This window comes from Medicago sativa, chromosome 3, assembly GCF_051527215.1.
Source record: "Medicago sativa cultivar Bolivia chromosome 3, Bolivia_mono, whole genome shotgun sequence".
NCBI classification, from domain to species: domain Eukaryota; kingdom Viridiplantae; phylum Streptophyta; class Magnoliopsida; order Fabales; family Fabaceae; genus Medicago; species Medicago sativa.
The window spans coordinates 84,935,858-84,950,957 of NC_140751.1; the positions used below are offsets into that span (position 1 = coordinate 84,935,858).

At 32.2% G+C, this 15,100-nt stretch overlaps 1 protein-coding gene, 1 long non-coding RNA gene and 1 pseudogene across 2 annotated transcripts; 1 reads left to right on the forward strand and 2 right to left on the reverse strand.

Annotated features, from left to right (window-relative positions):
- Positions 1-6,222: 6,222 nt before the first annotated feature.
- On the reverse strand, positions 6,223-7,924 carry LOC146941203 (uncharacterized). Its single transcript, XR_015033515.1, has 2 exons — positions 7,257-7,924; positions 6,223-6,443 (listed from the first exon to the last, which is right to left on the reverse strand). It is a non-coding gene; the product is annotated as an uncharacterized LOC146941203 (long non-coding RNA).
- Positions 7,925-11,119: 3,195 nt separating this feature from the next.
- On the reverse strand, positions 11,120-12,383 carry LOC146941204 (uncharacterized). Its single transcript, XM_085754978.1, has one exon. The coding sequence runs from the start codon at positions 12,277-12,279 to the stop codon at positions 11,281-11,283; it is 999 nt and encodes a 332-aa protein (XP_085611104.1). The 5' UTR covers positions 12,280-12,383; the 3' UTR covers positions 11,120-11,280.
- Positions 12,384-13,969: 1,586 nt separating this feature from the next.
- On the forward strand, positions 13,970-15,015 carry LOC146941205 (glycerol-3-phosphate acyltransferase 1 pseudogene; annotated as a pseudogene).
- The last annotated feature ends 85 nt before the right edge of the window (positions 15,016-15,100 follow it).

A 15,100-nucleotide genomic window follows, 5' to 3' on the forward strand; every position in this document is an offset into this window, starting at 1 on the left:
TATGTTTAAGTTTTATTTGATAAATAATAGTCTCAATTTTAATGTGCCAAAATATATATATATATATATATATATATATATATATATATATATATGTATATATATATATATATATATATGTATGTATGACTTTAAATTAATAAAAAAGCGCTATCTGTAAAATTCAAAAAATTCTGACCAAAAATAAAAAATTATGCTTTTCTTAGCGCTTTTTTCCTGTGGAAAGCGCTATCTAAACCTAGTGTTACATAGCGTTTTAAAACAAAAACGCTGTTTTTTACTAGTGTTTGCATTATTTTAACCATCTTTTAGATGACGTTTATTACTGAAAGCGCTATCTAAAGAGAACATTTGGTAGCGCTTTTTGACAAAAAGTGCTATATAAACCATGCTTTAGATAGCACTTTATACAGGAAAAAAACGCTTTATTACCTTTACCAGCGCCATTTACAGTAGCGCTCTAAAAGCGCTAGCTAAAGCAAAAAAAAAAAGCGCTATATATATCAAAACCAAGATTATGATTGAAATCTATGTCAACGGAATTTTAAATTGAAGGGCATTTTAGTAACTAACATATGGACATGATTATTTCCTGGTTTGTCAACGGAATTTGCGTGAAAGACGTTGATTTGTTCCGATTAATGAACATGTTTTCAATGTAGTTCCGAGTGTTTAACTTCAGAGCATTAATTAACTAGTAGCAAAATAAATCAATGTCAAAACAAAATATTTGGATTTTGGAGTTAAAAAACTGTACATTTCTTTTGTTAAATTAAAAGTGTATTGAACGTAAAAAAAAAAAAAAAAGGTGTGCTTGAAAAAAAGAAAAATACTTGAGATGTTAAGCTACAAAAATAAAACAAAACAGTGGCCGAGGTTTCTTTTGTACTGTCTTCACTTAGAATATATGAAAACAACGTACTATCAAAATTACTTAACTACCCATACATAATTTTTTTCCAAACTTTTTCCTTTACAACTTTAGAGTTATTTTTGTCAAACCTAGATATAATAAAAAGTACAATAATTAATATTACTTACACCACTTCAATATCCTTTCACTTCACGGCAATGGTAAGAATATCAATACTTGATAAAGATGATTTACTTTGTTATTTTGAATTGGATAAGGATGATTTACTAAGTTTATCATTCTATATCATTTAAATAATTTTGTTTGAGGTACAATATTATTAGTACGAAATTTTCATCATCATTTAGTAGCGACCAACCTACGTCTGAGAACTTGTGGGTGTTCTAAACCTTTTTCTATAAGCAAAAGTCGGGAATCAAATCCATCGTCACTTGTTTAAATGTCCTAAATCTCTTACAATTTGAACCGATTCATTGTTGATATTTATACAATTTTTTTAATATATATATAATGGTCAAATTCACTCGTTATTTTTTTTCTCTCTTCATAATAATGGAGAAACAAACTACGAGACCTACAAACATGTTTAACATCATCATGAATTAACGATAAAAACATCATCATGAATTAACGATAAATTCAGCAAAGGAAAGACTGAATTTGTAGTAAATAGTAATCCTATTGAAAGGGATAGATAGAATAGATCACTAGTTATTGAATGAAGGGAAATATTACTCCTTTATTTTCTTTCTAAATTATAAGTCATTTTGTAAAAAATATTTATCTCAATTTTTTTTTTTAACAAATCAAAATGGAATATATTGCTCAAAAGCAAAGTGATTCACCCCGCACAAGGTGTGCTAAAGTGATGAATCACCTAATATCTGTTACAACACCACGACACCTAATAAAGATGCCACCACCTAAAAATAAAGTATCAAGCAAATTACATGACACCCATACAAAGGAGGGGATGTCTCCACCAATCGTGAAAACCAAATGCAATAGGCTCAAAGTTCGAAGATAGCCATAAGTAAGAATTTAACTTTACTTTTTCAACAATATGAAAAGGACCAATAACCGTATCAGTGAAAACTCGGTTGTTTCTCTCCTTCCATATTGCCCAAACACAAGCAAGCCAAATAACCTTAAGATACCAGTGTGTAGATCGTGGCATACCCGCCAAGTGAATAAACTGATAGTAATGATTCTTCACGGAACCTGGAGAAACAAATGAAAACCCAAGCCAATGACAAAGTAAGAACCATACACTTCCAAAAGATTCGCATCCTTTGAAGAGATGATCCGTCGTTTCTATTAGACCACATCCTCAAACACATAAATTGTTGTTTGGTTGAAGAACCCGACGACGCACCAGGTTGAGTCTTGTAGGAATTCTGTCTTGAAGGAGCCGCCAAGTAAAAAGTGAAACTTTTGTCGGAACCAATTTGTGCCACACATCAATAAAAGCACCATCAGACACCTGCTCTTCAGAAGTTGTGAGAAAATGATAAGTCCCACAAACATTGTATCCATGAACAGGATCTAGTAACCACCTCCAATGGTCCTGAATATTAACCTGCAAAACAACGTTATCCAACAAAGTGATACACTCCCTCATACTCTCCTCCTCCCGAGCTAACAACCTTCGTCTCCAAACCCACCCATTCCCGCCTTCTTCCCACCCCCAACGCTCTATGTCTGCCACCGAACACTCCTTATGCACCGATAAATCATAAAGACGACTGAATTGGAATTTTAATGGAACTCCACTCAGCCAATTATCAGTCCAAAAGAAAGTGCTACTACCATTTCCAACCACCCTCCTAATATTATCATCAAACCAATTACCTACTCCTGAACCTACCCCGTCCCTCACCTTACACATCATCCTCCACCATCCAGACACCTCTCTCCCTCCTTCCTGAATTCGACCCCCAACCTCCCCATACTGTGCCTTTAAGACGCGATACCACAATCCTTCTTTATCAACCAACAACCTCCATCACCATTTTCCTATCAAAGACAGATTAAATTCACCTAACCTCCGCACCCCCAAACCTCCTCGATTCACAGGTAAACAAATAGAATCCCATTTTATCCAAGCAATTTTTTTAGAGACCTCACAACCCCCCCAAAAAAAATTTTAAAAATAGATTCGATAGAGGAAATTATACATGTAGGTGCCTTGAAGAAGGAAAGAAAGTAAACCGGAAGAGAGGATGGGACAGATTTCAGAAGAAACAGTCGGCCACCAAGCAATAAAAATTTAGTATTCCACGACGACAATCTTGCAACAACTCGATCCACTACCGGTTTCCAGAAACTAAACTTTCTACTATCTCCGCCAATAGGTAAACCCAAGTACATAAAGGGAATTATACCAGTTTTACAGTTCAACACCGAAGCCGCTTCTGACAACCAAGTCGAAGGAATGTTTACACCTGTCAGAATGCTCTTATTAAAATTTACCTTCAGCCCTGACACCTCTTCTAGTAATAACAACACCGCCCTAATGGTACGAACATTCAACCATCATTTTTCACCAATAATAATAGTGTCATCAGCAAACTGTAAATGTGAGATATTGACCTCCCTTTGGGTGCCAACACCATAAGCATAAAATAAATTTGACGACACTGAAGCCTTTATCAACACATCAAATCCTTCTGCCGCCAATAAGAATAAAAATGGCGACAAAGGATCCCCTTGTCTAAGCCCCCTCTGAATAGGGAATTCATCTGTCGGGTACCCATTCACAAGGACCGAAGCAGTAGCCGTTCCGACACACTCCATGATCCACTTCCGCCAAAGAGTTGGAAAATTCATGTTAATCATCACAGAATTCAGATAATTAAGATCAACCGAGGCATAGGCCTTTTCGAAATCAACTTTGAACAATAATAATTCTTTCTTCAAACGCTTTGCTTCATCAACTACCTCATTCGCAATAAGAATGCCATCAAGAATCTGTTTACCCCGCACAAAAGCTGATTGATTATCTGACACCACAAAACTCAAGATAGAACGTAACCTATTTGCAAGAACCTTTGCCAACACTTTATACATACAACCAACTAAAGATATAGGTTGAAAATCAGCAAGCTTCTGAGGACTAGCCACCTTCGGAATTAAAGCAATAAAAGTGGAGTTGACACCCTTCGTCAGTTTCCCATTACGATGAAAATCTAAAAGAAATTTCATAAAGTCATCTTTCAACTCATTCCAAAAATCTTTAATAAACCCAAAATTAATACCATCCGGCCCGGGACTTTTGAAACTCTCACAATCCCAAACAGCCTGTTTAACTTCTTCCACATAAAACGGACGAATTAAATTACCAGATTGAGCATAAGACAACTTACGAAAATTTAAACCTTGAATCCCAGGCCGAACACCCTCTGAAGCTAGGAACTGATTGGCAAAGTGATTAAGGGCAGCCATGCGAATATTCTGAACTCCTTCGATAAGAACTCCATCAACGTGAATCAAATGTAAAGAATTCCGTCGCTACCTATTTGACATCATATTATGAAAGAATTTAGAATTTGCATCACCTTCTCTAACCCAATTCATCCTCGCCTTCTGCCAATTCATACTAGTTTGCACACGGGACAAAGAGTGCAATTCAACATATAACTCACGAATTTCCTTAGATTCATCTTCTAATAAATCGGATTCCTCCCCTTTTGAGTCTAGGGAAGACATTCGATTTTTAACTTCCACAATCTTGGCTTTGATATTTTTAGAGTGTTGTTGATGCCAAACCTTAAGTGAATTTTTAATCATTTTAAGCTTCATTTTCAACACATGTCCGCCCCAGCCATCCAAAACAAAGGAGTTCAAATTTTCACGAACGAATTCTGCATAACCTTGATAATCTGCCCAACATTTTAGCAACCTCAATGGACGGGGTCCCCAATTTGCATCGTCAACACTCAACACCAAGGGAACATGATCAGATAAACCCCTTTGGTACGCCACTTGAATACAATTGGGCCAAGAATCACACCATTTTGAAGACACCAAAAATCTATCTAACCTGCTCATCGACACACCATCACCCCGATACCAGGTAAACAATCTGCCGCATATTGGTAAATCAATCAAAAAACTAATATCAATGAAGTTATTGAAGTTGTCTGCATCCACCTGCCGAAATACCACACTTCTACCTCTTCTCTCTTCCTCCGATCTAACAGAGTTAAAGTCCCCACAAACACAAACATTCACATCTCCATTGTCATTTATAAACTGAGATAAGCGAACCCATAAATCTTGTTTAGCCAACGTATCGCAAGGTGCATAAACGTTAGCGATGATAAATTTTTGGCCTGAAGTAAGCACCTTCCCTTTTATCTCAACTTAATTATAAGACACTTTATAATACTAATAAAATATTAATATTTTTGTATCATATCATTTAATATTTATTATGCTCTTTTTCCAATTATTTTTATTTGTTTTTCTCATATCACTAATCAAAGATGGCTTTGTAAAGTAATTTATATATTTTTTTTCTATAGACATTAAATTTTATTTTTTAATTTGTATAAAGAACGATTAAAACTAATTATAATTTAGATGGATATAGTATCATCATTAAAATATCTTATCTCAAGATTTACTTTTGATCGATAGAGTTGAACCGGTCCTAATCAAAAGTTAAGACCAAGGACAAATTTTATAAGCATTGATAGGATAATGGCATATTCGAAGTTTCCATGAACCCGACGATGTCTCCGAAAAAGCGAAGACTTCAGTTTTGGCATGGAATTGGAAGAGAAAGACCAAAAATTCAAGACAAGTTTCACATAAGGCCAACAATTTTTTGGTTACAACATAAGGCCAAGAATGAATCAACATCTCAACTAAAATATTAAATAACGTCCTCTTTAAATCCGTTCGGCTTCTTAACCATTTTTCTTCTTAATAAATCCTCTTTTGTTCCCTTCCCATGATCACCATAGTTAACAAAGGAAAGTGTTTGATGTACACCTATGTGGATATATTGTATTGAAATAAAGAGAAAATAAGAAGTGAAAAAGGATAAAACGAGATGTTGAGAAATAGGTGGTGTACAAGTATCATTGTTTTTTCACAAATCAAAGAATATAAAATATTTAAAACACAACTTCGGTACTTTGTAGTACCAAAAAGGTCAAATTAAAGCTCGTACGGTGTTTGATATGTATCCGTTTTCAATTTCCAAATGACCTTTACATGTGTGATTACATTCTATTATATTATTATCGATTTTAACATGGAACGAGTCTTCTATAGTCACAAGACTATGGACAAAAGTGTAACGCCCCGGATTTTGGTCCAAGACATTACGCCTAAATCATTTTCTTTTTCTGAAAAACACTACTATTTATTTATTTCATCAATAAATATATTCTAGCAAAACCTATACAAAATTCTTTACATAATTTAATAAAAATTCTTAAACTAAATGTCCTTCAAAATTACTTCTAAAATTACAATTTAATCAAAAACCCAATTTCGCCCACGTACGTGCTTCAAGCAAAACACCAAAGCAAACACATCTCTTCATGTTCATGGGTACCTAAAATGTTGGTGTAAGGGTCAATTTCCTTATCCAAATTGGTTCATACTCAAAACACCAGAAACAATGTCATGAAATAGATAATATCAAAACTTATCAATCAAAAAGAAATAAGAAAAATACATTTAAGTCTTTAAGGTAAAGTTCATACACATTTCTTTTATATATAAGAGTTTAATCACTTATCAACACACAAATGTATAATAGACCGAATGCAATGCAATGATGTGTAAAATGCATGCTCTTATATACTACATGATCCGGATATAATTCCCGCCACTAAGGCATCCACACAGAATATAATTGCAATTCCCGCCACTAAGGCATCCACACAGAATATAATTGCAATTCCCGCCACTAAGGCACCACACAGATGCATATGCCATGCATGATCATGAAAATGCAGAATAAAACCCGCCACTAAGGCACCACAAAAATATAATTATAACCCGCCACTAAGGCAATTACAACCAAATATTAACGCATCATCAAACACACAACCAAAAGTCAATCATTTCACAAACTCACATTTTCATCTTTTTCTTCTTTAATTCATAAAAAAAATGTAACATTTCTTTTCCAACATCACAAAACATATAAAGCATAATAATATAAAATATATCAATTCACACCACATTATCATACACAGCTTTCATATAAAACATAATTACGAATAATCACTTTTAGAAAAGATTAATTTTACCATGAAAATACGTTTTAATTATTTTTCTTTTTAAAAGACAAGGATTGCTACCACTATTTAATAACACAGCCCTAGCACTTAGTAAGAACGTATGGGGAAAAAGCCCTTACCTTGTAAGCTTCCCTTCCTAATTGTATAAAATATAGCATAGACTCTAAAGATCCACAAGAAAATTCGCAAAGGGATTTGGACTCGGAGCTCTAGGTGTTCCACGAAAATGAAACTAAATGAAGAGGTTGGTTTTGAGTCTCGTGAAGAATGAAGTAACTCTCTTTCACATAAGGATGGTATGAATGATGAACAAAAGGTTATGACAAAGATGGTGGTATGAGTATGATGATCATAATGGTTGAAGGAAAGAGAGGACGTGCTTGTACCCAAAATGAAAAGGTTGATTTCTCTATTCAAGTCATAGTATGGAATCAAAGCAGTCAATTGAATTTAAGGGACCTAAAGTCATATTAAAAGATGAGGTATTGGAGTGAAAGGAAATAAGAGTGAGGTATGCATAACCGGTAATGGCTTCTTGTAATTTATTGATAATAAAGTTAGTCTGGCCTCTAATGGAAATCAAAAGGGTAAATGTGGGGCAGGTAGTTACTCAACTAATAAGAATACAACGGGTTATATTTGATCACAAAATTGTTGAGGTTTTCAGAGAAGAGGTTACCCAAGAAATTATATGATAAAAGTGGGAATGGAATGAAATGAAACTTAAATATGATACTCCCGTTTTCTTATCTCTCCATGTTCAAGTGTACCTTATTATTTCTCTATAAAAATGCTGAAAACCAAATACACGTTTTCATCGAAATATAATCGTACGTGGTTCCTACTAAATAGGTATTAGTGAAATGGTTGAAGGAAGTTACTAAGTGATGGCCAAATAAAAAATAAATAAATAAATAAAAGTATATGGAGAAGTAATAGGAACTGATCTTAAACCCCGAAGCATCCTATTCAAGCAAGCTATCCACTATAAAATTGGTTTAGTGGAATTAGACAAAGTCAAACACAAAATAGAGAAAAGCAACAAATATTATTGATTAAATAACTTTCCCACAATTTTCTTCTAAGACTTCCAAGTCAATCAAAATTTAAAATAATAATAGTAACTTATAAAATAATAGTAACAAGGAAAACCCCTAAAAATCATCACTTCTAAACTAAATTAAATGAGCTAAATTTAAGCACATAAATTACATTTAATAAATAAAATAGATAAACTTAATTATATAATTTAATTAAAAGAAGGATGCCATAATCTTCTTAAATTATTTACACCTAAAATAAGTTGTTGAATAAATATAAAAAATCGGGATGTTACATTCTTACCCCCTTAAAATAGTTTCGTCCTCGAAACTAGATAATAAGAAAGTTATGATAGAGTTAGCAAAACATCTTCCGCAAAACCATTCAACATTTTTTTTTTTATAAAAATATTCCTGCCAAATTGTTTTTAAATAATTTTCAAAGATGAAAAGTTAATGTAAAATAGTTGTTTAGATAAATAACGACAATTATTAAAACTTTGAGAATGATATAAGACACATGAAAGAAAACATCATGTTTCCGCTGCGCACTCTTATATCAACTTGTTAGTCATCTATCATAATGATGTTACATACTATCCTACCCCAACAATCAAACTATTCTCTACAACTTGCACTTGGTGTTCTCCGAATTGATATTAGTTTTCATCATTTTTGGTTTACCCTCCTCCACACCACTAAGGTCAAGATATTAAAGAATCGATACCTACAACAGACACTTTTCGACAAAGGATGACATTAAGACAAAGTTCGAGTGGTGGTGGAACAAGCACACACCATCTCTTGAAGATGGGAGATGAGTCATCTAAGTCCTACAATTTATTTGAGACAGAAAAGATATTTACGATTTACTCTTAGCTCTAGGTGCTTCCAAAAGTAACATCTAACTTGCAACCAACAATGTCTTACCAAAAATTTAAACCACAAAGCCACTAACAATAAAAGAATCAAAATCTTTGCAACACGTTGTATGCATGCAACACACAAGATACACATTTTTATTTTTTTTTATACAACCCACAAGTTACACAATCATATCACCTTACATATTTTTTTCCAGCAACAACACACTTCTACAGCCAAGAGCAACAATTTAAAAAAACAGCAAAATAGATAACAAATTAAATAGCAAGAAGAAGAAGGAAAAAAAAAATGCAGACCCTTAAGTTGAAGAAAATATAGAAAATAGCAAGCTTTATTTGAGTAATTATTTTAAACAAAGTCCAAAATACTCGTTTCCACCATGTTATAAATTCATTCATTTCCTACGCATCAATTCATACAAAATTTAATTTAGTAAAGAAAAGTTTTTTTTTTTTTTTTTTTGAAGTATCTTAACTTCTTAAAGATTATTTTATCATCTTATTCTACTTCCAAACTTCAATCTAGAAACACCAACATTAAAATGATAGATACATAGATAACAAAATAGAAAATACGACACATTTTATAACGGTAAATAGAAACAACAATAGCAACAGTTTTTTTTTCTAGCAAAGGGCGACATTTTTGCAGAAAACATAAACAACTTAAACAGAAAATACATTTTAGTGACAGACACCAAAAACAAAATACACACTAAAAGAGTCTTAGTGACAAACAACAAAAACAGAATACATATAGAGTAACTTTTAGTGACAGATAGAAGAAAACAAATTATAATAATAAGAACATCAACATAAAAACAATATTAATGCATTAATCCTACAAAAATCACATATAGCACCATCTAAGTCATCTCTAATTCGCAAATTATGATTGCCATAGTTTATAAAAGAAATTTCTTTAATTAAACTAAATTTATCACTTACCTAGTTAGTTTCATAAAACTTGTTTCCATACTAGTAATAACATACATAGACACCAAATACCACTGTGGAAACAACGTAACTTCAAAATTCAAAAGGATGGTAGATAATATTTTTTTTTTCCAGCAATGGAGAAATCAAACAATCACCGTAAGAAAATAACTAATAAACCAAGATTTTAAATTCTATAAGCATTATCCAAAGTAAACATTTTTTTTTTGAAGCAAGGTGAAATACTATTAAAACAAAAAAAAAAAAACAATCACAAGATATGACTAAATTGCAAAGTATCAATACAACCCTACACATATAACATATAACCTTAATCAATTGCATCATCCATAATCTCTAAAGTCTTGCTAACAAGCACCAAAAACAAAAACCAAATTTAACAATCAGTGACCAAAGACTAAAAAAATAGCACATTTTTAAATAAATTGAATACCTTGATCACATAACAAGCTTATCAACTACAAGTAAACTATCCACCATATAACCAAAAGCTCATTCATTTTCTTTAGAAACTCAACACCAAACTAAAATTAATAAATTACTTTATCCATACGAGAATACTAATACAAGTTCTCAACACTCAAGTCATACTAACACCTAGCTTTTACATCAGACTTCTACACACTTATATAAACAAGATCAGAAAGAAAGAAAAATTAGTCTTCCTACACCAAACTAAATCACACCACCAATCCCCTTAATAATACAAACACACATATAAAAGACATTATGGCCACACTTCTACATCTACTCAAATTGGCCACGAAATTGTACAAACACCTTTAAGAGTCTCCTCACCAAAATTAGCCTACTTGCAAAAAGGATTTTGCACTAAATACTACTACATTTACTACCCACAATCATCAAACTAGAAATTAAAATATTATATGATACCAACTAATCAATTGTTGCAGATTTACGCCCAACATCAACAATTTAAATAAGCATTAAACAAGCATATAAATACAAGTAAAGTTCGCTCATCAATTTAAAAAGGAATAGAAAAATTCAACCAATTAATAACAACCAACATGAACTAAACTCGAAGGAAACAACCAATTACCAAAATTCACAGGTATATTGTATATATAAAAGTCAACATGAACTAAACTCGAAGGATTCATTAATCAATACAAAGAAAGCCACATAATATGGTTACAGATAATCCTCGTAAATAATTCACCACTACTCATACATATATATCTGCTTGAATTATTCAATAAATTTCACAAAACAATAATTCACTTTTTTATCAACCTACATCACACATGGTAATTCTCCAGTTGAACATCTTTATCCTTCAAAGGCTCATACTCTCCATGATAAACTTCAAGATGATCAGACAAAGCAGACTTGTCAATACTTTGATGATGATAAGACTTACAAACAAAATAAAGAACCGTTTGGATAACAAGCCCAAACAAAAACAAATGTGACAACAACACAAAACATAGTATTCCATATGCTGTTCTATCCACCAAAGTCAACCCCCAAGCTTTCACAACCAACTTTGCAAACAAAAATTGTATCCCAAAAAATGAAACATTAAGCTTCAAAAATATAAGTGTTGACAAACCAATTTTCCCCTTTATCAAATTATTACTCTTCATCATGGCCTTAAATCCATAAGAGTCTTCTAAAACGGTCACAACACTAGCTAATTGCCAAAGTATTGTAAGATACAAAGTCCCAACTAAGTATAAGATTCCAATAATAACTAAAATTGCAATTCCCCCACTCTTATAATTAATTGAAAGTGCCCAAATAATGAAAACTAGTATTGCCAAAGTATTATACACAAAAAATGCAAAAAATGTGCATAAGAAAGTGACCATGAGTCTCTTCCAAACCTTTGGAACAACGCCGAAGACCCTTTTAAATGTTACCTCTCTTGCGGTGTAAATAGATGCTATTGTATAAACCACTGCAGAGGTTGATAGCAAAGAGAAGATTAGAAGAGAAGTGAAGTAAACAAGTTTAAAGAGCAAGAAAGTGGTCCATTCAGAAGTGATTATGTCGGAAAGTTTTTGGTATTGAGGTGTGCCTTGTTGTGTTTCCAAAATTTCATTTGTGTTGTTCATAATCTTTCTGAAGAGGATGTTGGATATTTCTATGTGAATAAGGAAGATGAAGGAAAGAGGGAGGATGAGAGTTAAGGTAATTTGGCTGAAGATTTTTCTCCATGAAATTATGATCTTGTAGGATTCTTTGTAGATTCCAAAGAGTCCTAGAAATTGCATCTCTTCTTGTTCTCTATCCATGGTTTTGTTTTTCTTCAATGGCTATCTATGTTTTGGCTTAGCAATAATGTATCAAATGTTTGTGATGATAGGATTATAATGTAAGCAAATTTGACTCGGTTTTATTTTTATATTATGCCCCAAACTACCCCTACTTATAAAATCAATATGATATTTATTAAAAATTATAGTTTAATTTTGTACCAACAAGAAAATTTATGGTCAACGGCTATCTTCTTATGATAATGTCTATTATAAGGTCAATTTTGATTGGTTGAAGGATTAAATATCGATCATATATTTGCATTTGCAATGAAAATAAATATGCATACGATCTATAATGTCTATATCGGTCCATTTTGTCGAAGCCAAGCCAAGTCAAACAACTAGAATGACTAAATCAAGGGAATGGGAAATATTCCAAACATTGATGATAACGAACGAACATGCTGTATGCCGTGCTGGGAGAATATTTCATTCCTTTTCTTGGATAGACCAGTTGCCACGTTGAATCAAAACCTACATTCTGCAACCTTTCAAGTTTCAATCAAAAGTCCCTAGTTTATTTTCTCAATCTTATTTTTCTCACGTCTATTTGGGACCGGGAAAATAGAGTGGGAAAGTCTTTGGAGGGTTGAAATTAGAGGGTTAAGAAAAAAGAAGATTTTTTTTTTCCATATTTTTTAGGCTAAATTGTTTTTTGATCCTTATCTGTTTTTTTAGGTTTTACTTTGATCCTTTAACTAATTTTTGTTATGTCTAAGTCCCTTAATCATATATATGTATAAGGTGAATCAACAATATATTGACGATCCATCAAAGACTTCATTAAACTTTTTTAATCTTAACTATTTGATTTATTTTTGAAAATAGAAACCATTAGATCTTCGATGCTTAATTGAGCCAATAAACTATTATTTAAAATATATTATTTAGTTTTTTTTATTAGTTGTTATTTGTAATTGTCATGCTTCTAGTACTTTCTCATTGTATTCATGATTATGTCACATGAATTTTTATTTTTATTTTACAATAAGATTATGTCACATGATTGGTTGTGATCCATTTTGAATACTATATTTTTTTAAGGGTATTTTGAATATCACATATTGAGTGTATTGTCTCATTAGGAAATCAAGTAAAATGAAAAAGTTATGTATTTCTCTTAGATAGTTTATTCCCTCCGGTCCTTATTATAAGAAAGTTTTTTTAAAAAATTATTTGATCTTATTTATAAGAAAATTTCACAACTTTTAAAGTGTATTACTTAAAAGAGATTTATACCTCTCATCTAATATTTATCTTTTAAATACTAGTAGTTGGCGTATATTTAATGTTTCATAATTTTCTATAAAGTTATATTTGTAAAAATTAAGAGTTTTAATAATTTAATGACTAATTTCGAAATTTTTTTTTCTGCCCCTATCACAAAAAAAAATGATATATCTGCCCCTAGTTGAAAATTATTGTTGTAAATGCCCTTGTTCTTCATTTCAAATGGCGAGCATCACATTTTTTCAACCCTCCTCTGCAAGCTTGCAGGCTTTCTCAGACTTTCTCTGACTTTATCTGTGTGTTTGTAATTTCATTTGGCGAGCATGTATATTTAAGGTATTTAATTTTTTTTTTCCATGTTCCACTTTTGAAATGGCGAGCATGCCATTCTTGGTTTTTTTTATTTAATTTTTTTTTTGCATGCTACACTTTTGAAATGGCGAGCATTCATACTCATTCATTTTTCCCTTATTTCATGCTTGTTGCTTTTGAAGGTGGCAGCATTTTTAGAGCATTTTTCTTGCTTATGTCTTGTCCTTTACTCTTGATTTGTGATCATGAGTTAAAACTAAAGATTATGACTTTTATAACCTTTTGTGGTTTAAGAATAAAGGACATGGAAAATGTTTCAAGGGCTGTTTTACCAAAGTTTTATTTAGAGAATCTTAATCTTCAAGTTTATGAGGTTCTTGCTTCAGCTGGGTCTAAAGTTGTTATCACAAGTGTGCCTAGAGTTATGGTAGAAGGATTTTTGAAAGAGTATTTGAGTGTCGGTGATGTTTTAGGCACAGAGTTACACACTTTTAATTTGGTTGCTACTTCACTGGTTTTCTCACTAGTTCTGGCTTACTTGTTAAGCATAGAGCACTTAAGGAGTATTTTGGTGATAGAAAACCTGATATTGGAATTGGAACTTCAAGTTTACATCATCATCTTTTCATTTCCACTTATGTTGTGAACAATGAAGAAAACAAGAATAGTCCAAACTCAATCATGCCAAGGGACAAATATCCAAAGCCATTAATATTTCATGATGGAAGATTAGCATTCTTGCCAACACCCTTAGCAACACTCTACATGTTCATGTGGTTACCAATTGGAATTATTTTAGCAATTTATAGAATCCTTCTTGGTATTTTCCTTCCTTACAAATTAGCACTTGAATTAGGAGTTTGGAGTGGCATAGATCTAAAAATCAAAGGCACTATCCCTAAAAAAACAAAACCAAACAAAGGTGTTTTGTTTGTATGCACACATAGGACATTGTTGGATCCTGTTTTCTTAAGCACATCATTAGCAAAGCCTTTAACTGCAGTAACATATAGTTTAAGCAAAGTTTCTGAGACCTTAATAGGACTCTATGAATGCTCGCCATTTCAAAAGTGGAGCATGGAAAAAAAAAATTAAATAAAAAAACCAAGAATGGCATGCTCGCCATTTCAAAAGTGGAACATGGAAAAAAAAATTAAATACCTTAAATATACATGCTCGCCAAATGAAATTACAAACACACAGATAAAGTCAGAGAAACTCTGAGAAAGCCTGCAAGCTTGAAGAGGAGGGTTGA